At 42.4% G+C, this 23882-nt stretch overlaps 2 protein-coding genes across 5 annotated transcripts in view; both read left to right on the plus strand.

The window, feature by feature from the left end:
- myo10l3 (myosin X, like 3) overlaps positions 1-17574 on the plus strand; it is a 57026-nt gene extending 39452 nt beyond the window's left edge. For 2 of the 3 annotated variants that reach the window (XM_025903893.1, XM_025903895.1), the window contains exons 20-41: positions 1064-1188; positions 1317-1431; positions 4183-4289; positions 5895-6335; positions 7043-7073; positions 7176-7991; positions 8795-8918; positions 9197-9440; positions 9561-9656; positions 9844-9937; positions 10218-10273; positions 10411-10553; positions 11065-11259; positions 11470-11627; positions 11996-12119; positions 12511-12808; positions 13391-13598; positions 13760-13896; positions 14069-14192; positions 14279-14734; positions 15485-15676; positions 15860-17574. In XM_025903893.1, the coding sequence (XP_025759678.1) occupies positions 1064-1188; positions 1317-1431; positions 4183-4289; positions 5895-6335; positions 7043-7073; positions 7176-7991; positions 8795-8918; positions 9197-9440; positions 9561-9656; positions 9844-9937; positions 10218-10273; positions 10411-10553; positions 11065-11259; positions 11470-11627; positions 11996-12119; positions 12511-12808; positions 13391-13598; positions 13760-13896; positions 14069-14192; positions 14279-14734; positions 15485-15676; positions 15860-15964 (4389 nt within the window). In that variant the 3' untranslated portion in view covers positions 15965-17574. The remainder of the gene's footprint in view (positions 1-1063; positions 1189-1316; positions 1432-4182; positions 4290-5894; positions 6336-7042; positions 7074-7175; positions 7992-8794; positions 8919-9196; positions 9441-9560; positions 9657-9843; positions 9938-10217; positions 10274-10410; positions 10554-11064; positions 11260-11469; positions 11628-11995; positions 12120-12510; positions 12809-13390; positions 13599-13759; positions 13897-14068; positions 14193-14278; positions 14735-15484; positions 15677-15859) is intronic. The other variant, XM_025903894.1, reaches the window with a different exon arrangement.
- Positions 17575-19448: 1874 nt separating this feature from the next.
- pttg1ipb (PTTG1 interacting protein b) lies at positions 19449-23591 on the plus strand. 2 transcript variants are annotated; one of them, XR_266317.4, is made up of 8 exons: positions 19449-19636; positions 19958-20013; positions 20118-20226; positions 20746-20848; positions 21187-21252; positions 21730-21828; positions 22576-22622; positions 23074-23591. XR_266317.4 is itself a non-coding variant. In XM_003447344.5 (7 exons), exons 1-7 carry the CDS (start codon positions 19516-19518, stop codon positions 23115-23117), a joined length of 546 nt encoding a protein of 181 aa, XP_003447392.1. In that variant the 5' UTR covers positions 19453-19515; the 3' UTR covers positions 23118-23591. The 2 variants fall into 2 exon arrangements, 1 of the variants encoding a protein (XP_003447392.1); XM_003447344.5 differs by lacking the exon at positions 21730-21828 and having other exon boundaries at positions 19453-19636.
- Positions 23592-23882: the final 291 nt, after the last annotated feature.

A 23882-nucleotide genomic window follows, 5' to 3' on the forward strand; every position in this document is an offset into this window, starting at 1 on the left:
ATTCCACAGCTTCTTGCCTGCTTGCTTGGATGGAAACTGCTCTGTTGTCTGTTTTTCCTCACCCATCTCCTTTTTTTCCCTGCCTTTCTGTCTCATGTGTCCCCTGCTCTCATTGGCTCTGTCTTGTATTCCTTTACCTAGCTTTGGTTGGTCAAGATGGAACAAGCCGGGCCTCTGCTAATCCTACAATATGACGGCATGGCATGCACAATCCTCTGACATGATTACATGCATGCAAATGCATCCAGACACGCACACACCAAGAATGTATTTATGCGATTTCCATGCTCCTGCTTTTGTTAGAATAAATGTCACCAAGGCAAGGGTCAGCTTGTTTTTCACTCAAGCAAGTCAACATTTCGTACCTTTTTCAAGCCACCTAAATCCTCCGTTAAAGAGCAGAGTTCAGAGCGCGGAGAGCTGCCCTTTCACGTGTGTGTTTGATTATGAGCACGAGCACATGCAAAGCGTGCGTGTGCCTTTGTAAGTATGCCTGTTTCCATGCATAGTAGCATTAGCCTGTAATTAGATTGACACATCGAGGAATGCTGTGGTCGTGTGGGGCTTATCCAGCACTCTGTGCCCTCTGGGTGATAAATGGCCTTCGTGTGGAGAGCAGCGATCAGGCAGCTTGTGTAGAAGGGCGGCAGACATCACAGATCCTTTTTGATAAGTAGGCCGGAGGATTACTGGTAACACAGAACTGTGAACAATGCGGCTGATTATTCCTCAAAGAAAAGGCAACTCCGTCTGGTTATGTCTTGCTCAACACTGTTCGGGTTTCTCTCGCCAGTGGTGTGCGTTTTCCTTTCAGTAACCTGATTGTTAATGTAAAATGATAGTCCTCGCCATGGTAATTTACTTTTTAGTTCAAGTTTAACTCGACTCAGCAGTAAAACTGTTTGACTAGGTGTGCCTGCAGGTTTTAGCGGCAACACATTTTGCACTACCTACAATAAGGAAGGTTATATATAGAACACATAACAGGAAAAAAAATGGCATCAATATGTCTTACTGTTATTATTTGAGATGAATAACATGTTTTGTTGTTTACCAAATACAGAAGGCCAACCAGTTTGATCCTGACGTTGTCCTGAACCAGCTGAGGTACTCTGGGATGCTGGAAACTGTAAAGATTCGCAGGGCTGGATTCCCTGTCCGGAGAACCTTTCAGGACTTCTACAGCAGGTTGGAAAAATATGTGCACACAATAAAACTGAGATAATTGGCTAAATATTGTAGTCGAAAACTGTTTAAAAAAATCAGGAAAGAAGATCTGTGGTGTATGCGTTTTATTTTATTTATTTATTTTGCAGGTATAAGATGATCCTGACAAACAAAATCCGCTCAGAGGACGAGAAGGAGAGTTGCTTAGAGCTTCTCACACTTCACGACAAAGACAAGAAAGAGTGGCAGCTGGGGAAGACAAAGGTGCAGCACGCATTCACACATGGACTCACTTATACACATGCCCAGACTTGTTTATGTCACTTAGCAGTACATGGCACTGACTTTAACTTATGCCCTGAGATCTTTCAGTGACCACAATCACTAAGCTGACCCTGCCCCTACCAGGAATCTAAATTTTAATTGATCTACCTAATATTATGCAGAAAGTTTAAAGAATTTTAATGTTTTACCTTGTGAAGATGAGCTTTTTGTTACCCAAATAGGAGACGAATCCCCACACCATATCTGTGTGAACCGATCTCAGGCCCCACAGTGTATTAAATACAGTACAAATGCATGCACACAGACACAACTGGGCAGCCTGAGGGATTATATAAACTGCCACTCTGTTTTTCTTTTACGAATGACTCTCCAGTACACCCCTCTGTCAGCTACATGCTCTGATAGCATGCTCAAAAAACAATAAATCGCCACTTGATACTTTAAAAAAAAAATATTATATGGTGTACACGCAGTTCCCTTAAGATGAAACAGTGCACTGAAAGGCTTCACTCAGTAATTATCCGGGAGCGAATCTTTCCCAAGAAGTCGAGCTGCTGTCTTTCCCGAGCTGTTAATGTGTACCACAGTTGCTGTGACTCATGTCACAAAGATTTTTCTGACCGGTTGTGGTCAATCTACGGCTCTCTTGTTGACAACCGCAGAGTTACTCGGCCGCTCCTAAAAACCCTGACACTGTTACTGTAACTGTAACCGAGGGGCTTACAGTAATCCTGAGGCAAACTTATTGTAGCTAGCAGAGCGTTAGCGTCGACACCGACTGAGCTGCTGATTTAATAAACCAAACTGCAAGCGTGTGATTTCGAGGCGGACGGCGCTGGTGAAATGTTGCAGCCAAGCAGAGCTTTGTAGAAAGTTACACATCATGCTTCATCTTAGAAAACTTATAACAGATATGATTGTTGGCAGCATAGCTTATCAATGGCTGTCCTTCCTTTTCTGCTCTCATTTTCCAACAATCATCAATCCCCCCACCGCCACCGCCAACAGACTGCCCCTTTTTTCCATGCTATCACTGAATGATTAACCTTTAATGACTTTTTTGAACTGGACAGTAAAACCTGTGTTAATACTCAGCATGAACGCGTCAGTACTGCTACACGAAAGGATACAAATAAAGCAGTTTTTGTGGAGTTCTTTCAAAATCGGCTAAATCCACATTCAACTTCCTGCTTTAAGTTGTGGTTCCCGCGTGGCTGTAAAAATCACTGAGACATTTCGGATTTGTTGGTTTCTTTTTGGACACTTTTGTTGTAATACCCAATTTGGCTGGCAGACTATGAATAGTGTCAGCTGCACACATGGCATGCTGTAATATACATCAAGACAGAAAATAATTGATGCGAGCCACATGTTTGGTTCCTTTTGAATTGGTCCATAACCACTAATGTGCACATGCCAATCTATATTAAATTTCTCGCACATGTACACAGTATACATCCCCGAAGTCACCGTGCGGGTAAAGCTTCCCTTCTGTGATCAGCCCTTTGACCTCTGGCTGCCGCTGCTCACTTCTTTGCTCTGCAAAGCGTATCTACACATCGAAGGCGAAGGAAAAAAAGGCTAGTTTCTCAAAGCAAAACCCAAAAAGACATAGTGCGGCTGAGTATGTTTCATTTTGTGCATGGCAGGGCAATATTTTTGGGTTTAGGTTAATGTAGTGTGGGCTGTGGGAAAGAGACTGAAACGGAGAAGGGGGCTACATTTCCTTTGGAGAAACAATCTGCGTGTAATTATGTATGTGCTGATTGTGTGCAGAGGAAGCGTGTACCCAGAATTAGGGGCTTTGGTGATGTTGCATGGGTTGTGTATGTGTGTTTGTGAGCCATTTGTTTTACAGACGAGGGAAGGATGTGGATGAAGGGGAAGTTTCCTCCTCTCACAGACTTTATCGAGACAGGCAGGCAGGGCTGCAGCTGTGGGATCCTTTGATTAGCGCAACATCTGGGACACAAATACACTTTCGAGCAAGGGTCTTCCCTTGATCACCCAGTTGAGCGACAGAAACTGCCGTGTCTAAGCTGGCTGCTGTTCCCAGCCTCACAGCATATTTGTACAGTGAAAATCTGATTATGTTTCATGCAGGCATGTTCATTTAAGTCGAGTGCCACTTTCGAGCTGTCAAAAGTCATACAAAGACAAGGTTGCGCGAAAACTCCAGTAGCGAGGGAAGGGTTAACTAAACTCTTTCTCTTTCCTTCATATGAGCAAAGAGGGGTGTGGCTTTCTATCTGGACACCAGCCACCATCCCTCCCCCTCATCCTTTCATCACTCCTCTCTCCCTACCTCTCCCCTCCCTCTCTGTGCCTTTCTGCCTGTGCACGTCAGTCGAACTACCAACGCAGCGGTAGCAGCAGAAGGGAAATGCTCAGGAAGGACGCTTGAACACAATGAAGCTCTGCAGCAGCAGTAGCAGTAGCAGCAACACTGCAGTCTCAGTGCCAGTTTTCCCTTCTGCTCTGTTCTGCAGTCAGGGAGGGCAGCTAGCCTGCTAGCCTCAGCTGCACCACAGCTTCCTCTGCAGTGGGCACGGGGTGCTGCCAGCAGACAACAGGGGCCCTTTACATCTCTGTGGGCCCTCTTTTACAGCCTTACCAAGAGGAAGAGGAACTAACCCATCCCATTTTTTCCCCCTCTCTCCCTCAACCTCCTTCTCTGTCTCTCTGTGTCTGTGTCACTCCTTGTCGGCCGTGGCGCTGCTCTTCCCGCAGGTGTTCTTGAAGGAGGCCCTGGAGCAAAGGCTGGAGAAGGAGAGGGAAGAGGTGCGGCGCAGGGCTGGCATGGTGATCCGCGCCCACATCCTGAGCTATGTGGCAAGGTGAGTGGTGGAGTGTGGAGGTGGGGGGCAGATGGATGGTTGAGTGGCAGAGACAGTTGTCAGTGTTTGTTTTGTAGTACAACCTGCGTGCATAGGAGCGCAGGGCGGGGGGGGATTAAGTGCATTTGTGGAATCATTTGCACATTTGTTTACCTCTGTATGTGTGCCTGTGTGTGGATGTGTGTTAGGTGGGCTTAAACCTTGCTGACTTGGCGATGGCCAGTGATTACCACAGTGTTGAAATTGTAGATAGGAAGCCGTTTTCGGGCATGCAGAACCATGTAGAAATATCTCATGCACTGTTTTAAAGTTTCTACCTTAGAAAGCCTTGTAGATTGGAAGGGAAACTCATAAACTCTGATGAACTGAGACTGCAGAATAGCCCAAACAAAGTGTGAATTTTTCTAGTCACTTTAGTATTATCTTTAGATCTTTTTAAGTTTATTTCTTTAAGATGAACATTTCTTTTAAAAGTCTGATGAAAGAAAAGATTCCTATCAAAGGGAGGACACGTGGTTAAGAGTGCGCTGGCATTCATTGAAATTACACAACATCCCGATGATTCCCTGCAATCTAATGAAGTATTAACCCACTTGTGCTGCTGTCCTGTAGCTTCAAAGATGAGGAATTGTATGATTTCAACACCCTTTCAAGGAGAAAAAGGCCAAAACCGTCATCTTTCAAGTTATAAATGGCTATCCCTGAATTACTACATCTCTAATGATGTTCGTGATAATTAGACTGGTCTGAAAAAGACAGTTTTCTGAGCGTAACAGAGATGTCATTTATTCCTACACTATCAGAAGTGCACTTCTTCTTAAGCAAATCTATGTAAATCTGTCTTCAGCCTAAGCAACAAGTTCTTCGCCTGTCCACTCCGCCTGACTGGCAGAACATCCATCACCGTGGTGGTTTAAGAAGCTGCATTCGCAGACACCCAGGGGCATCTAGCCGTACTCCACCTGCGTGCTGCCATATACAGTATAACGTTACATACAGTCCTCTGAAAGGCTCTACTGGGAGACTATAATGGGACTGATGACAGCATTCAGGTTCTGGGTTTGCTTCCCCTTAGAGACATTCATACTAAAGAAGGGCCTTGAAAAGTTCCCCAAATACACAAGTAAAGCCTTTGTATTATTACGTGTAACTTTATCTCCAGTCTGGGTCCATCCTGAGACCTGATAAAGGCCATGAAGTGATTACCGTGGAGGCTAGGTCGGACTAAGGGTCAGAGAGTCGGAGCAGTGTGTGTGGTCCTGAGAAAGTCACGTGTATTTGTGCGTGTTTATATGTGTGTGTATTCAATGCATGTATTGTGTGTGGGTGATGGGGCTTAGTCAGAGGGCTAAACACAGCAGCCCACACCACCACAATGGAAGAGCACAAGCTCGTCAGACTCTAAACATTGCACAGTTCACAACTGGCTTTTTCACCAGTGTGTTTGTTTAAACAGAGAATAGCAGCGGGCGTTAGGAGGAGGCCATGTAGGGCTGTCCAACTTTACAAATATGTTTGTGGCGAGGCACAATGTTCCTCAGTGAAGCTGGATTAAATATGATATTTATCTCGATTATGAATGTCAATTTTTGATTTCGTCCTCAGGAAACAGTATAAGAGGGCTCTGTCCAGCATCGTCACCATCCAGAAGAACTACCGCGCTCACTTTTGGAGACGCGTCTTTCTGCGCCTGCGCTTGGCTGCCATTGTCCTGCAGAAACATCACAGAGGCCAGCTGGCCCGAGCCCTGCATCGACAGCTCAAGGAGGAGAAGCAGAAGCGAGAGGAGGAGGAGAGGCGGAGGAGAGAAGAGGAAGAGGAGCGGAGGCGAGTAGAGGAGGAGAAGAAGAGGATGGAGGAGAGGAGAAGGCAGGAGGAAGAGGAGGAGGAGAGGAGGAAGAAGGAGGAGGAGGAGAAACAGAAGCTAGTCGAAGAGGAGCTGAAGAGGAGGGCAGAGGAGGAGGAGTTGATGAAGAAGGAGGAGCAAAGACTGATTAAGGAGAAAGAGGAACAGCAGAAATTAGCAGAAAACGGGGAAAAGACAAGGTACAATGCCCTGTGTTTACCGCAGTCTGTGTATGGGTGTGGGTGTTGTGACGGCAGCTGGTGCTGGTGGTGCAGGTGACACCATCTTTTTGAGAAGCCTTTAGCAGGCATTTATGTCTCTGCCGAAACTTTACAGATGTGCCATCACAATTAAGGTCGAGAGTTCAGATGGGTTTGGTTGGTTCACGAGTAGAGGGACCATTTTGATTGGCTCTGGACAGACGCTTTTTTAAGCTCCGGCTTTTTCCCAGTGGTTGTGAAAAAGCAGGGAAAGGCTGTCATCGCGGGGTCAAGTGCAGGTTAACCTGTCAACATCTCATGCCGCCTACACCACGCTAAACAGGGAGAATTGAGAGGCAACATATAGTCATGAGCTACGCGGAGATTCTGATGTTAAGGGATGTAGTACTCATGAGTCTCACAAGAATAATGTGGCTTGGAAAGAGATGTGCAGATCTATGTATGCATTAACACACAAAACAGCGCCTGAAATAACAGCTTTAACTGCTACTGGAATAGAAAAATGCTAAATAAACGTGTGAGGGGACTAATTAAACCACAACAGTCACATCTGGAATGATCTCACGACAACATAATTTTGAATTCATTTTTGTGATTCGTCAGGAGTTTCCAGGAGGAGCCAAGTCATCTATCAAGTCATTTTCTTTCTTCATTTCATGACTAATGTATTCATATTTTATTTTTAGGAACTCACTCATGAACGGTGCTTGTCAAAAGGTAATTTCAGTTTCTCTTCCAATGTCGAAAATAAAGAATGCCCATGAATGCATTCACATAAATAACACAATTCTGCACTTTCTTTACTTGTGTGGTCGATAGAAGGAGCTGTCCCAGACTCTGTCCAACAGCCATTCGTCTGAGGAGGAGAGCCGTCAGATGGAGGAGATCCTGCGGCTCGAGAGGGAGATCGAGCGTCTGCACAAGCAGCAGGAAGACAGCGTGTCGCTTCTTGGGGACGTCTCACGTGAGGAGCTGCGTCAGATGAGGGATGCCGAGATCTACAGACTGGAAAAGGAGGCTTCTCGTGTGGCTACTGAATTCTTGGAACTGCTGGACTTTGGTGGTTTGGAGCCATCCCTCTCGAGCGAGGAGAACCTCCACGACCCAGCTGAATCTACCGCTCCGCTAGCTGAAGAGGAGGTAGATGAGGGTTTCCATGCGGAGGATGAGCGCATCGCTTTGCCTGACTTCCCACCTCCAGCTGCAGTTCCTCTTGATAAGGCAGTATTCCAAAGTATTCCCCCTCCTCCGCCTGCCTTTGCAGGAGGATTAGTGGTCTCCTCCTCATCAGCCTCCCCTGCAGCAGGAAAGCTAAGCCAAGATACCCCCAACGGACTGAGTCATGCCCCTGTCCTCACAGACTCCCAAATCCCCCACCCTCCACCTCCTCCACTGGTTACTAATGGAGAAAAGCGGCCACGCCAGAGGGCCTCAGACTTTGAGCCTGTAAATGAAGAGTCAACTCACACAAACCTGCCAGACGTAGAGTCAGACTATGACCAGGAAGAGTTCGAGGAGGTCCATGGGAGTTCAGGTGCTAGCACTAATGATGGCCATATCACAGACGAGGAGGTGCTGCGAAAATCCTCATGCACTCAGAACAGCCTGGACTCCTTCAGAGGCAGCTCGGACTCGGTGAGAAATAACAACAAAAAGTCATGGCTGTTAAATTCTATGGAGTTGTTTTAACTGGAAAATGTGCAGAGTTTCACTTTTAAATAGCTAGACATTTGGCACGAACTCTGAGGTCCAGTGGAAGTAAATCAGTAAATCTAACCAAGACGGGAAATCCCCTCTGGAGAAATTGGATAGTTTGTTAAAATCTTTTAAATTTTTGCTCACAGAGTTTACAAAAACACTGAATTTTCTGTTTCCATATCCGGTCTAACTTAAGCCATTGTTCTCCGGTACACCGAAACCCACCTAGATTTCCTCAGCGCTTATTATACTTCCTCGTGTTGCCTCAAGAGAGATTGTCTTAAAGTCGGTTAGAAAATGCATTTCTGCAAGGCTGCGTCTTATCAAAAGGCTTGTTTAAGAATCGCTGAGCAGCAATGCTGAAAATGTTTGTTTTGGCTCTGCTGACAAGCAGGTGAATCTGCACTCAGAGACCCAACACTGTGAGATCAGCAAAATGTCAAAGGGAAAGAAGGATGGGTGCATGTAATGGCACGTGTGTGTTTGTGTGGGTGGATGCGTGTGAGCCAAGTTTAAAGGAGATTGGCAGCACCGTGGCTACAAAGTCAGACAGATTTTAGGCCCTTAAAGTGCAAAATAACAGCTCAACTTCACCATCAGAAAAATTAAAAAAAGAACTTAACTTAAATTGTTGCTATAAATTTCTGCTTTTGTGGATTTTTTTGAAGTAATTATTACTTTAAAATTTCTGTTTAAAAGTCTATCTAATCTATTCAAATGCTGGTGTCTTTTTTTTGCAGTTCATTGACAGCGATGAGGACAATGATGGATATGTGGACACAGATGAAGAAGTTTGCAATGGCAGAGTGAATCTGCTGAACGGCACCGGGCCTCCATATTTCCATGGCTACCTCTACATGAAGAGTGAGTAGAGCTAATAAAAACAAGACACTGACTAGCAGGCATGCACATTGTCTTTGTGCAGCTTTAATGTCCATTTTGTGAGTTTTCTTGAAGGCTCTTTTTGTATTTTACGCATTTGTTTTCTGCTGATGTTTTCGGGTTTATGTCAGGGCTGTAAAGTTTAACTCACTGAGGGAGCTTTTATGCATTGTGTTTTTGGGATGCATCTTTCTGTGTGCACAAAGTGGAGAGATTTCACAGTAAACAAAATAAATTATCATCCTTTTCTCACCTCTCAGGTGGTTTGATGATCCCGTGGCGCCGTCGCTGGTGCGTCCTCAAAGACGAAACTTTCATGTGGTTCCGCGCAAAGCAGGACTCCCTCAAATCTGGCTGGCTTTACAAGAAAGGAGGAGGAATGTCGACTTTGTCTCGGCGCAACTGGAAGATGCGCTGGTTCGTTCTGCGTGAGTCGAAGCTCATGTATTTCGAGAATGACAGCGAAGAGAAACTGAAGGGCACCATCGACATCCGTGCAGCCAAGTAAGACTCAGTTCTCTGTTTCTTGATTTGTTTATTTTTAGCTTTGATTGAACTCATTGTTACCAGCTTGAAACAAACATAGCCACATGCAGTAATGGTTTATTCTTTTTGTTTGTGCAGGGAAATAGTGGACAATCACGAGAAGGAAAATGCACTGAATATCGTAACTGAGGAGAGGACGTACCACATCTACGCAGAGTCTCCTGAAGATGCCAGGTACATCACATCCACAGATTTCTCAGAACAGGCTGCAGCTATTTTGTAAATAGTGTTTTCCTTTCACCGTAAAATTGATGTGTAGAAATAAAGTTCCCCCTTGTGGTTGCCAGTGGAAGTTCACGGTGTCATTTTCAATTACACTTTTGCTGACTTTTGCTTTTTGAACTCCCTCTGACCCATTTAGCGGTTGGTTTAATGTGCTGAGTCGGGTCCACAGCGCCAGTCCGGAGCAGCTCATGGAGATGCACCACGAACAGGCCAACCCAAAGAATGCAGTGGTTAGTGCTGTTTTACCTCTCTCCTGCCTGGGCCCCAGCCTCAACTCTGTATTTCTGCAGCAGTGAAGAAGCATGAAATTGAATCGCATAGCAGTCCAGTTCTGGGTCATATAGTAATCTAAACTGAAGAAGAAAAGTGCACATACCACCATCCATTTCTTTGGTCCTAAAAGATTGCTAGATTTAAAAACATATATTTTTATATAAAGATGTTTACACTCCTGTAGTAATGATAAATTTTTGACAGTTATTGCCATTAACACCATTTTTCTCTGTCCAGGGCACATTAGATGTTGGCTTGATTGATTCTGTTTGTGCGTCGGACAACCCAGACAGGTAAGAAGTGAGCAATTTTCCCCAACGCCTGCCTGATTACATATATGTATTAAAACCCTGGCCTGTGGTCCCACAGCAAATACATGAGTAACAAAAACAAGGACAAAAAACCCCAATTTTGCTGTTTTCTTTCGCAGACCAAACTCGTTTGTGATCATCACGGCTAACAGAGTGATCCACTGCAACACAGACACACCTGAGGAGATGCACCACTGGATAGGCCTGCTGCAAAAATCTAAGGGAGACTCTAAGGTTGATGGACAGGAATTTATAGTCAGAGGTAAGAGGATTTTGATATTGGATTTAATCTACATAAGATAAGATAAGCTCTTTATTTGCCATTTGTACACATCCACATGTGCAGAGCTTAGAGTCAAAACTAAAGTCACATGGCCACACAAGACCCCCAGTAAAAAAGTAGAAATATGAAAATGTAAATATACAGAGAGACTGCACATTTTATTGTAATATATATTACACTTTTATCACATTTTTTTAGGTGGTCCTCCTTCGTATTTGCCATCAGTTTGACTATGGAAGTGTGTTGTGTGTAGGATCAAACTGCCCACTCTGCTGCGTCTCAAGCTGTATGCTGGTTGTTTTGGTCTGAGGAAGTTGTGACCTGGACAATGGCAGGCTCGGATGATGTGTTGTGCTTCACTGATGGAAGATCAGTCCTGATAGCCCTCTTATATGTGCTGGTTTAACAGCTGTGCGCTACGTGATTGTCTGGTGGACAGAATATTGAAGGTATTAAAACTCGGGCTTCATTTCTTATTTTACCCCCACAGGCTGGCTCCATAAAGAGATGAAGTCTGGGGCCAAAAGCACTTCTCTGAAGCTGAAGAAGCGCTGGTTTGTTCTCACCACTAACTCTCTGGACTATTACAAGTCGTCGGAGCGTAGTGCTTCCAAACTGGGAACACTGGTCCTCAACAGCCTCTGCTCCGTGGTGCAGCCAGATGAGAAAGTCTTCAAGGACACTGGTCAGTTAAACTTACTTCAGTGTCATCTTAATAAATTAATGCTTATAGAGACATAAGTTATCCTTGGGTCCTAAGCTTTAACATTTAAGAAAATATATGAACCCCAATGTGCACAATTTAACCTTTATGGTTTATTTTTGTAGGAAAATACTTCTGATATTTCCTGAAATTTTGTTGTCTTGTGCATAATTATCTTTCCTTCTCACCCAGGTTACTGGAATATAATTGTCCATGGGCGTAAACACTCTTATCGACTTTACACCAAAATGCTAAATGAAGCCATGAGGTGGGCGAATGCCATACAGGCTGCCATAGACAGCAAAGTTCCCATTGAAACTCCAACACAGCAACTCATCAGAGACATCAAGGTATTCACTGTTTTCCCCATTTTGACTACAGACTACATCACATTTCATTGACATTATTGTAAATCAAACTTTTTTCAGTCATGCAAACCTCTGGCAAGGACACACACTGTAATAAAGTGAGGTACTTGTACTCACTATCTGTGTGCTGTGATCTTCTCTTGGCCTAAGTTTTTCCTGCTTCAGTACTTGTTTGAGTCTCTTATTCATACATACACTTGGCCGTGTACTCGATTTACCGCAGTGATAGTCTGCATCATCGCCGTTATTGCTGCTCTGTTGTTTTCTTATCAAGCGTAATCTTTCTTTTATTTAAGAAAAATCGATGATTTGAAAGGTAAGATAACTAATCTGCTCCTTTGTCTTACCAGGAGAGCAGTCTGAACGTGGAGGCAGTGGAGCAGACATACTGGAGGAACCCTATCCTGAGATATACCCAGCATCCTTTGCACTCCCCTCTTCTACCTCTGCCTTATGGAGACGTCAGCATCCACTGTAAGTGTGCTGTCCTGTAGCTGCTGCATGCAAACTATTGCAGTCGATGAATTTGCTTGTCGAGAATCAGGAAATTTAAAATATTCAGTGCTGAGCAGTTTTTGGTTGAAAAATGTACCTTTATTCATGGATATTTTAAATTTAGATTGTTGCATATTTCTTCAGTAAGTAGCAGAATCTGCCACAATATCTATTTTGGGATATAAAGTTGTTTTTAGAGTTTCAGAGCCATAAAAAACATTTCTTGCAAATCTTGCACATTAATTTAGACTTCAAATACATTAAAACTATTCAAATGTGCTCAGTTGTAAAATAACTGGTTACTTTAGGCAACTGAGTAAGTTCAGTACTGAGGCTGAAGGTTAACTTTACCCATTTCTGTCTCCCTCAGTGCAAAAAGAAAAGGGTTACACCAGCCTGCAGGATGAGGCCCTGAAGATTTTCAACTCGCTGCAGGAGATGGAGGCTGTGTCTGACCCTGTGCCAATCATCCAGGGAATCCTGCAGACCTGTCAAGACTTGAGGCCATTAAGGGATGAGGTTTACTGTCAGCTGATCAAGCAAACCAATCATGTCCCGCACCCAAACAGTCCTGCCAATCGCGCCCACTGGCATCTCTTGACCTGTATGAGCTGCACCTTCTTGCCCAGCCGAGGCATCCTACGCTACCTCAAGTTTCACCTGAAACGGTATGGGCATGTTCCAGGGAGAAAAAATTAACACCTGGTTGCAAACCATCCAGCCGTGACAGCATGACTGATATTGTTTTTATTTTATGAGTGCTTATGTGTGGGGGTGTTCATGTTAAAATGTGGTGCTGGAGACTCCTATTTTCTTGGGAAAAACCACCAAGGAGGTTGTTTTGAGTTCATGTGTCTTCTGATTTTGTAAAGGAGATGAGTGTCACAGTAAGGAGACATATATCTGTAGTTGAGATCAAAATAAGGGTCCAGTTAGGCCCATAGTTGGACTTAAGAAAAAAACGTAAAAGTTATAGGGCCTTTGGAGCTGACGGCTTGTCCTGTAGACTTTACACTCCCTATATTAAGTATCACTTTATGGTTTCTAAACATGTAAAGTTTTCCGTCATGGATGTGGTTCAGTTAACCTCAATGGGAAGATGTACTTTGGCTGAAACCTATTGTCTGTGAAGGTTCTCAGTCATCCAGGTCATCGTAGTCAAAGGAATTTGCAAAGAAAGTCCAGACGCTTTTCTTTGCAAATTCCTTTGGCTGAAACCTATTGTTCACTCTCTTTTTCTGTTTCCTCAGGATTAAGGAGCTGTTCCCAGGCACAGAAATCGAAATGTTTGCCCATTTCATCGGTGAGTCTCTGAAGAAGACTAAGACCAGAGAATTTGTTCCTTCCCAAGAGGAAATCATTGCATTGCTTAACAGACAGGAAATGACCACCACAGTTTACTGCCATGGGGGAGGCTCCTGCAAGATTTCTATTAACTCCCACACCACTGCTGGAGAGGTGAGCGATCTGCAGTTGCAACATAGAAATTTTTTAAGGTTTCTCTGCAAGCCGGCGCTGGGATTTTTTTTTTTTTTTTTACCTTAGCATGCACAGCAGGGGAAAGAACCATACTAATGTGGCCTAAAGGCATGGTTTTAATCTTGTCTTTTATTGTTCAGGTGGTGGAGAAGCTAATCAGAGGTCTGGCTATGGAGGACAGCAGGAACATGTTTGCCCTCTTTGAGCACAACAATAGTGTTGACAAAGCGGTGGAAAGCAGGGTCCTTGTCGCTGATGTTTTGGCTAAATTTGAAAGGTATGTTTTACACCACATGGATACATTTTTAACAGATAATATGTTTTATCATGCAAACACTTTAAGAGGTACATAAACATTTATGTCCAGGACATGATGAGAAGAAAAGAAGATATTGCAGTGATAAATAAAAACAGATGTGAAAGTGATGGATTTATGTGTTCTTCCTCAGACTGGCTGGCAGTGAGGAAGCCCAGGATGAAGGCCAATGGAAACTATATTTCAAACTCTACTGTTTCTTGGATGTGGAAAGCATGCCAAAGGAAGGAGTAGAGTTTGCATTCATGTTTGAGCAGGTATGCTTAACCATTCATATTCTGGTTTATTTAAAGTTAATTCAAGTGCATAGTTTTCATCATTTTGTTTTTTCGTCTTCCTTCAGGCCCACGAGAGTTTAACCAGGGGTCACTTCCCTGCTCGTGAAGAGACCCTGCAGCACCTTGCCGCTCTCCGCCTACAGTTTCTGTATGGAGACAAAACACGAGTCACGTGGAACCTGGAAAACGTCTACCCCGTGGGTCGCCTGCGCAGTCGCATCTTACAGTTTACCAAGGTGGGTGGAGCCTCGGGGTCGGGCCAAACTCTGGAGCGTCGGAGGACCAGTTTCCTCGATGGGACGCTGCGTCGCGGGCTGAAGACGGGCTCCATGAAGAAGCAGCGCATGGAGGAGGAGCAGATGCTGGAGATGTGGATAAAGGAGGAGATGTCTGCAACCAGGGCGAGCATCATGGAGAAATGGTCCCGCCTCAACGGTTTGGACCAGCACCAGGCTATGCTCAAATATATGACTATCATCAAAGAGTGGCCTGGATATGGATCCACACTGTTTGATGTTGAGGTAAGCTTAAATCTTAAACCACATTGCTGTCAGTAATCGACCAATCAGAGTTTTTATTCCCTGCATTATCACTTCAGGTACATTAACAATGGGACTCTGTAGATGCTAAGTATTGATCGAGCGCTTTCTTTCTCTTAAAATCTAAAATTTGTTCAGTTCACTATGTGAAATGATTTCTTTGAAGTGTGATTAATCGCCCTGCTATTGCTTTTCCTACATCATCATAATTAATCTTTCTCCAGCAGGAACACTGACACTGACCTGATACATTGTTTCAGCTCGTAAAAAAAAAAAGCCTTAACATCTGCAATTAAAATCTGAATGTACATTTAGAAATAGAAGTGAAAGTCCTGTAAATTTACAAATACAAATTTCACATATTTGGTCTCATGTGAGGCAAAATCTTCAACCTCTGGGTGAAATTCCTTCATTTAAACCTTTCATTCAACCCCAGCCTCATCTGAAGTGGACTTTTCTGTTTTATTTGTCTTCCATTACACGAGGAGCTGTGCTTAGCTGGGTTTTTTTCTTAATTTTCAAAGCCATGACATCATAGTAGTGTGATTTCTTAGCTCCAAAGATGATCCTGATGCCTTTGGTTAGCTGGTGTGATTTGAATGTAACTCAGCAAACAAACTGTGTTTACATGGGTTATCATTATATCTGGCCTATACCCATTCTGCCTAGTTCATTATCAGCCTGCAATATTAAACTGACAATTGCTAATACTGTATTTTTGTGTCTTGGCAGTGCAAAGAAGGAGGATTCCCACATGATCTGTGGTTAAGTGTGAGCGCTGAGAATGTGTCCGTCTACAAAAGAGGGGAGCCAAAGCCTCTGGAGACCTTTCCTTATGAACACATCATCTTCTTTGGTGCTCCACAGCCCTGCACCTACAAGATCACTGTGGATGAGAGAGAAATGTTCTTTGAAACCCCGCAGGTACACATGTTTGTCCTCTTTGTTTTCATTAGCGGCAGCTTCTTTTCCCAGAGTGATAAAACATTGTGGCCAGAACAAAAAGGGCCACAGTTCTAGACAAAGAGGAGTCGGTTCCCCTTAATTTAAACATTACTTTATTAGTGCAGCTTTTAAAAAAAATAACTTTTATCTGTACATTGGCAGGTTGGAGAGATCACCAAGATCATGAAAGCCTACATAAACATGATCGTGAAGAAGCGCTGCAGTGTGAAGTCCGTATCCAGTTATGGAACCAGCTGGATCAGGTGATTCCGCTGGGCAGGACCACAGCACGCACTCAGCCACCGACACCTGGCAAAGGAAAGGCAACAGAGATTTTGACTTGAGCAATGTAGCAACACGGACAATCTCCACTCAGAAAGATTCCTTTCTGCCATGACACAATGTTGATTCTTTACTGCTTGAGGCACATGCGGGAACCATTCAAGCGATGGTGTGCCGCAGCCCTCCGTGCAGTCTCCGAAAATGTCAGCCGATCTCATTTCTCTTTACACTGGTCCTTTCTCACGTTACTTGAAAAGCTATTCAGGTATCCTTTCACGGATTTATTTTAATGTACAGAGTAATTCGCAGGAGCTTACGTGCTCTTTCCTCCCAAATTTTGTTGCAAAATCGACAGTTCAACTCTCTGATTGCCACTATAGTGCTTTTCTTCCCCATTTAGAGGTCGTAAATGTGTTGCAATGGAAAACAAACACTGACTGAACTGGCACCTTTAAAAGCGGTTATTCTGTTGAATACTGCGATCCGTTGTGATGAATGTTCCCCTAAAATGGAGGTTCCCTCAGGTTATTGTGTAAAATAACTGTCATTCTCCCAGGAGGCAGAAAGTTTAGCCTCTTCACTTTGCCTTGTGGCTATTGTAATAGTTTTAAGAGTAGACGTGGCCTTGCAGGATCATAATATAAAATGGCGAGTTGTAGTTCTAACTGCAGTTTGCCTCGTGTAAGACAAGAAAGAGAAATTAAATGTGAATATCAACTGCACCACAGTGTCTATAAACACTGTATTGTCTCATAAGGCGATGATGAATAAATCGGTCATAATATTTGTGCTTCTGTCCTCAAACAGGCACTCGGGGTCGAGCTGATGTCATGTTTGAGCTGAGTGTACGTAAAAGCCAAAGCTGATGTTCGCGGACGTGTTTGACAAAGCATACATGAAAACGCCTTCTCTGATTTTTTTTTGTTGTTGTTTGTTTGTTTGTTTGGGGGGTTTTTTAAGCGATGTCAGCAGCCATGTGAGGATGGGTTATTTATTTATTGAAGTGTAAAAATTGTTTGGGAGAAGCGAATAGTGTGCTTGAAATGCAGTGACGCAGTTTTGTTGTAACTTTCTGTGTCTGTTATTTGTGGATCGAGCGACACAGAAAAACTGATGTGTTTCAGAAGCGGACGAGCTGTTCATAACTTACTGTTGATTTTTAGCCACTCTGTCATGTTTCTGAGCTTTCGCCACTGCTGAAGTAATTGCTGTGTGTGTTGCCCTCAGCACCCAACTCGCTGAGTTTCTGTTACTGTCTCACTAACCAGAAGACGTTTGCTCCGCTTATGCCATTGTAAAAGAACACAAGTGAATCAAGCTTATGCCAACCTACAGTATAGTTCATGATAGGATGATGTGATCGCAACATATTAAACTTAGTATTTACCTCACATTACATCACTGTCTTCCATAGCTCTCCAATCATACTCACTTAGGCGCTCTGGTCAGCTGCCGGCGGCCAAACCAGAGACTGATCTTGCCATCGATGATGACTGTATTTCTGAGATTTCTGATTGTTTTGAAGAAGAATCAGAAAATGTTTTATATCAGAATTTAAAGATGCTTTAATAAATTATTGTATTTCAAAAGCTGTTTGAATCTGTCTTATTTTTTATCATATCTACCTGACAACATCATACGGGATATGGTTCTGCTCCTCAGGTTTCAGTCCAATTCAGGTTTATTTAAATGACGCCGAATCACAACAACAGTCACCTCAAGGTGCTTTATACTGTAAGGTAAAGACCCACTCACTATGAGTAAACACTTTCCTGATGGTGGGAAGGAAAAACTCCCTGTAAACAGGAAGGAACCTTCAGCAGAACCAGGCTTGGGGAGGGGCAGCAAACTGCCATGGCCAGTTGGGGGGTCGGGGGAAAAAGAACAAGAAAGAGGAAAAATAAAACAGCACATGGAGATGAAACAAAACACAGACCAAAGAAAAGACAAGACTTTATGACATGAAAATATTGCAAAACGCTACCACATCTCACTTAAGGTCCCACCACAGCATTTCAATCAGGTTGAGCACAGGACTTTGACTGAGCCATTGCAACACCCTGATCCTTTTCTCTTTCAGCCGTTCTCTTGTGGATTTGTTGCTGTGCTTGGGAACATTGTCCTGCTCTGTAGCACACATACAGATGGCCTCAAATTTGACCCTAGAATACTTTACAGACAAGTTCACGGTCGACTAAATGACTGCAAGGTGCCCAGATGCTGTGGCTGCAAAACACACCCAAATCATCACCCTTCCACCATCATGCTTGACAGTTGGTATGAGATGTTTGTGCTGATATGCTGTATTTGGTTTTCAAGAAACGTGATGCTGTGCATTATGACCAATCATCTCCACTTTAATCTCGTCTGTCTTGAAGGCATTGCGCCAGAAGTGTTGTGGTCTGTTCGGATGCAACTTTGCAAAGCTAAGCTGTGTTGCCATGTGCTTTTAAGAGAGAGGGTACTTTCTCCTGGCATCCTTCCAGACCAGCAATACTTGTTCAGTCTTTTTCCAATTGTATTGCCATGAACTTTTAAATTTAACATGCTAACTGAGGCCTGTAGAGTCGGAGATGTAGCTCTTAGGATTTTTGCAGTTTCTTTGAGGATTACACAGTCTGATCTTGGAGTGACTTTAGTGGCACCGGAAGATTGGCAATTGTCTTGAACATTTTCCACTTGAGAATAACATTTTGTAGAATGATGAACTTTAAATTGCTTGGAAATGGTCTAATAACCTTTCCCAGATTGCTACTCTAAGATCAATACTGATTTCTTTCCTGCTTCCACTGTGTTAATGCACACCTGAGAGCGGCAAACTGCCAAAAGTAATGCTTTTATAGAGGTGCTCACACTTGCTGGTGATCAGCTAATCCTTAGTAGAACCTGATAGATAGATGGGACTACTGCTGGTTGGTAGTGCTGGGGTCAGTAAAGTCGTATTAAAATCCGTAATTATTAACCATAAATTATTTGCTGTTTGTATTTTTGTTTTATATACTCAAATCTGCAAAGTTTTAAAAGACAAGAGAATACAAGAAATGCTTTATTTATCCCAACGACAGCGAAATCACGGTGTTACAATAGCTAAAAGATGAAAACCAACTAAGCTCAATAAATAAATACCATCTACCAAAGCAGAATAGCTTGGAAAGGCACAAAATTAATCTAAAGAAGATAGAAAACACAACAAAACCCCAATAAATCTCACTAAAACGTCAATATTATACGATAAGGAGCTTAAATCTAAAATGAATGCAAGCATTGTGCTGTGAGGTGGTAAAGATTTTCCATGTCTGTCAAATACGAAGTATAAATAATATAAGTGTTTATATCTGATATGTGCTGAGTCTCAGAGAGCTAATGAGCACAGTGGGTCCTTACTCTCCGCGCTCCCTCCCAATAATAAAACATGTTTTTCAATGAGATGTGTCACCCTGCAGCTGCTTGATGACACCAGCGTCAGGAGTTCGTGACGTCACCGCTAGTAAACCAGGGGTTCAGCTTCACTCCTCTCGAGCCTTTCTGTTTTTTCCATGCAGTCCAGCGCTCGTGTCACCATGTACAGTCCGTCCGCCTTTGTTTTTGTCCTAATTTCCTGCGGTATTTGTGTTATTACAGTTACAGCGCAAACACCGACTCCTGCTCCAGCGGACAGTAAGTTTGTTCTTCTTGTATGTGTTAGTGCAGCGCTTTGTTTTGGAGTGCCAGAGACGGGTCAGGAGGCAGTCACATGACATCTACACAGTGGACTTATCGTAATCGTAGAAGCAAATGTAAAGATAATCCTCAGTGGCTTTATACATCTTCACATACACAAAAACACAAAAGAAAAAGTTTCTTTTGTCTGCCTCAGTTAGGCTAATGTTACCTCTTTTGTTGCAAGGATCCTTAATATGTCACAGAAAGTTAAATTCTCTCAGGGTTATATTAGTTTACTTCTTGTAGGTGTGTGTCAATAGCTTATCTCTGTTTCAGCTCCCTGTGCCTTGAAATCCAACACCACTTGTGATGAATGCTTGCAGAATGTGACAGTAAGTTTCCTGCAGTTCAGCCAAAAACATATCCTGTAACTGTTTACCATAAAAAAGGGGAAGTTATTAGATAAAATGTAACTGTTTATGACTGTTTGTTGCAGTGCCTGTGGTGCATAACGACCAAAAAATGCATCGAATACCCGGTGAAGAGCATCCTGCCCTCCAACAGCGTTTGTCCACTGAATGATGCACGTTGGGGGCTATGCTGGCGTAAGACTGGCAAACACACTGTTGTTACTATTATTATTTAATGTAGGATGTATGCATGGAGGAAATATATTTTTAACATTGTCCAGGAAAGGTTCTCAGTTGTGATGACTTTCTCATTTTCTTGCTGGACGGTAAAATGAATATACGAGTTTGGACTTTGAGTCTAGTTTGAAGATGTTACTGCAGCTGTAAGTTGTCTGTAAAATACATTTATGACATTTTAGACTTTGAACAAATAAGTGGGAAAAAAAAGCCCAGATGGCAAAATTAACCAGTAAGAAAAATAATTTGTAATGTACCATGTCAGCCAGGAAAGAAAAACCTATGAGTGAGATTGATATGCTTTTTTTTCTCTTTTGTGGTGCATGTCTTCTTCATAAATCATAATCATCTTCTAAGTAAAAGACATCAGTATCTTTTCCACTTAGCAGTTCATTGCTATGTTTACTTAACGATAAGATTTGCTCATGCAAGCTGGTGTTTTTTTACGCTGTCCTTGTGTCCACGTTTGATTTACAGTCAACTTCCAGATATTGATCATCACCGTGTCGGTGCTGGCTGGTATTATCATCATCGCTGTTCTTGTTTGCTGCTTCTGCTGCTGCAAGTGTGAAAAAATTGGGTAAGCAAGTCACATGAAGTGTTCGCTGTTAAATCTGCATCAAAATGTAAGCAGAACCAGGAGGAAGAGGAGGAGGAGGACGAGGAGGATGGGAACACAATGGGTTGTTATTCTGTGAGGCTAGGCTGATACGGCTATCTCCAGAAGGCTGCCAGAATTTGTGGCTGCAGTAACTTTGGTCTTTCTGATTTTATAACTGCCTTCAGTTTTGTTGCTCTGTAAATGTATAAAGCTAAAAGCAAATGCTCATCTTTGATTTTCATATTTTAATATAAATGTCTATGTGCAGAAACATAAAGGTGGTGAATTGATGTTAAAAAAAAAAGTCTTTTTAATAGGAGAAAGAGAGAAGACATGCAGATGGAGCGACAAACTCGGCTGAGGAAGGACCGCCAGAAAGCAAGGTGAATGTCTGTGGAGTATGTGTTTAAACTTAAATCTTCATGCATATAACAGAGTTTCAGAATGTTTGATTAACCGAAACCTTACTACTGTGCCTGACTCAGATGGGCAAAATATAGAGTTCTGTGTAAGGTCTTGAGTAAGTTGAGCCTTATACTGTAGTATAAAGGACCCAAGGCACGCAAAGGTTTTATTTACAGTGTTATTGAATTTTCCTGCTTGTGCAGCTTTCCACCTGCCTCACTCCAGTGCAGCACACAGCTCTCTCATCAACTCCTGGCATCCTGCTCATATAGGGGAGGCATGATTAAGTAATAGAGATCAGCTGTGTGGGTCAGCCTCCTCTGACGCCACACCCTGATAATGATAGTGAAATAAATCTAGTTAGGCTCTTTGCTCTTTCTGGAGCAAAGGCCATCAAAAACCAATGCCAGGTGCTTCACAGCCTTCCCCTGTTTCTTTTTCTTCATGGGCTCCAGGCCAGCAACTCTGTTGTGATGTCGGGCATGCCCAGGACATCTCTACCTTCTTCTCAGGCTCTCTTCTTCCACGGTCCATCGCTCTATCTGTTGCTGCAGGTTGATGTTGCTCATTTTTTATGGCCATCGGATTGAGAGGCACTAGTCCATGAAAGCTTTTGTAGCTCTGCATGTCTGCTTCACACAGAAGCAGAGACTCTACATCTAAGTCTTAAACTGAATTTAACATTTATCCTTTTGATGGACATGAACATTCACAGGTTATTTGTACAATCTCAACTGTCAGGTTTTAGCCATTAAACATAAAATTAATGTTATGTTAGGCTGTAGTATATGTTACCACAAACCTTCTAACCAGTGACTTAAACACTGGCATGTGAAACTTTTAAGGTAATCGTGTGTAAAAGACCTCATCCATAAGGAACTAAATGTGTTATGTTATTATGCGGCATAAAATCATTGATGTTACATCAAACCTAAGAAACATAATGTCACTTGTTTATTGGTGAGATTGAAAATGAATTTAACTTCATTAGATAAACAGCAGGCTGATCTTATTCCCGGGGTGCTGGTTCATTTTGCTCCTACACACTATGCTGGAAAAGTAAATATTCTGGGAATCCAGCGCTACTGTTTGGCTTTGTGTTTTATCACAACTGTTAAATTAGACTAATTGGACGGTGCCAAAAAAAAAAAAAAAAAGAACAAAAAAGATTGACAGGCAGGAAAGTTGTTTGTTTTTTTTCTGTGAAAATTTTGCTTTCTACTTCATAAACTAAAATAAGTGTCATGTGACAGTGTCAGTGTCCTCTGTTGCCTAACAATTTGTCTTTGTTTCCCTCTCAGGAGGTCAGAAATGCAGATGAGGCATGATGAAATCAGGAACAAATACGGTGAGACTAATTCCTTTTCGTGTGGCTTGAACGGGTTATGAAATGTAAATTTTAATTATCGGAGAGGTTTGTTTTGAAAGCGATCGGTTTATATGTGCAATGATCAAACAGCAGCAAAATAGAAAAAAAATTAATAAACCACAACACTAAAGATGAGATAGATTAAGGAATAGGTAAAGATAATGGGATCTGAGCAGAAGAAAACAAAATGTGAAAATTAAAAAATCCATTTACACACAGAGGGCGGAAAAAAACTATCATTGAGTGCCATCTACTGGAGAAATACTGTACTGCATATATTTGATAAACTAGAATTCAGTGTCAAAAGACTTCGATTTTAAATCACATTAATGAAATGTAAACCAAACTTCCCTGAATAATTTATATTCTTATAAACAACTGGACTCAGTTTTATTGATTACACATCCTTCTTTTCAATTATTCTTCTCAGGTTTGTCAAAGGATAACCCATACGCCCGTATGGATGATCGTTAAGGAGAAGCCGCCGTTCCTTAAGTTGATCCTATTGAAGCCAGTAACACGGAGATACAGCCTACAAGGAGCTCATGATAAACTGTGACTGTCTGATTTCAGCGCGACAGTGTTTTCAGAATACTCTCTTAGCCTGATGCTGCACTGTTTTGCTTGATTAATATTTCTTATGGATTAATTTCAATTGAATTTTAAAAAGCAAGCATCCCCGGTTTAGTTTGTAAAAGTCCAAAGCTGACTAGTGCTGTGGTGCTTCTTCTGTAACAAGCAGTTTCACTTTCATACTACATTTACAGTATACTCGATTTGACTCATCCATGTCTGCAGCTCAACACTTCTTTTTCTTTAAATAGTTCATGTAACATAGTTGTCCTTTTCTCCAGTTTTATTGCATTCCAGAATTATTTTCATTTTTTATTGCACAAAAGAAAATGCGTGTTTTTGAACTGCATCTGAATCATCTGCCAATAAAAAAAAAAGGGAAAAAAAATCATAAATTTTTAAAAATTGTTTTATTTTTTCCCTCTGTCTCTCTCACACATGCTCTTTTATGTTTTGGCCTATGAACAAATCACATTTCAAAATATTTTTAATAAGTTAACTTTCCTAAATATCCCAACTGACAGTGGAAATTAAGCTATTCTGCTCATTTGTTTGGTTTTCTGGTCCAGCCCCTGACAATAACAAAACGGATAATACGTTTTGGGGTGATTCATCACTCATTTTTGTAATTTTGCCTCTTATACACCACCACCGTGGATTTTGATT

Source organism: Oreochromis niloticus, linkage group LG16 (genome assembly GCF_001858045.2).
Source record: "Oreochromis niloticus isolate F11D_XX linkage group LG16, O_niloticus_UMD_NMBU, whole genome shotgun sequence".
NCBI lineage: Eukaryota > Metazoa > Chordata > Actinopteri > Cichliformes > Cichlidae > Oreochromis > Oreochromis niloticus.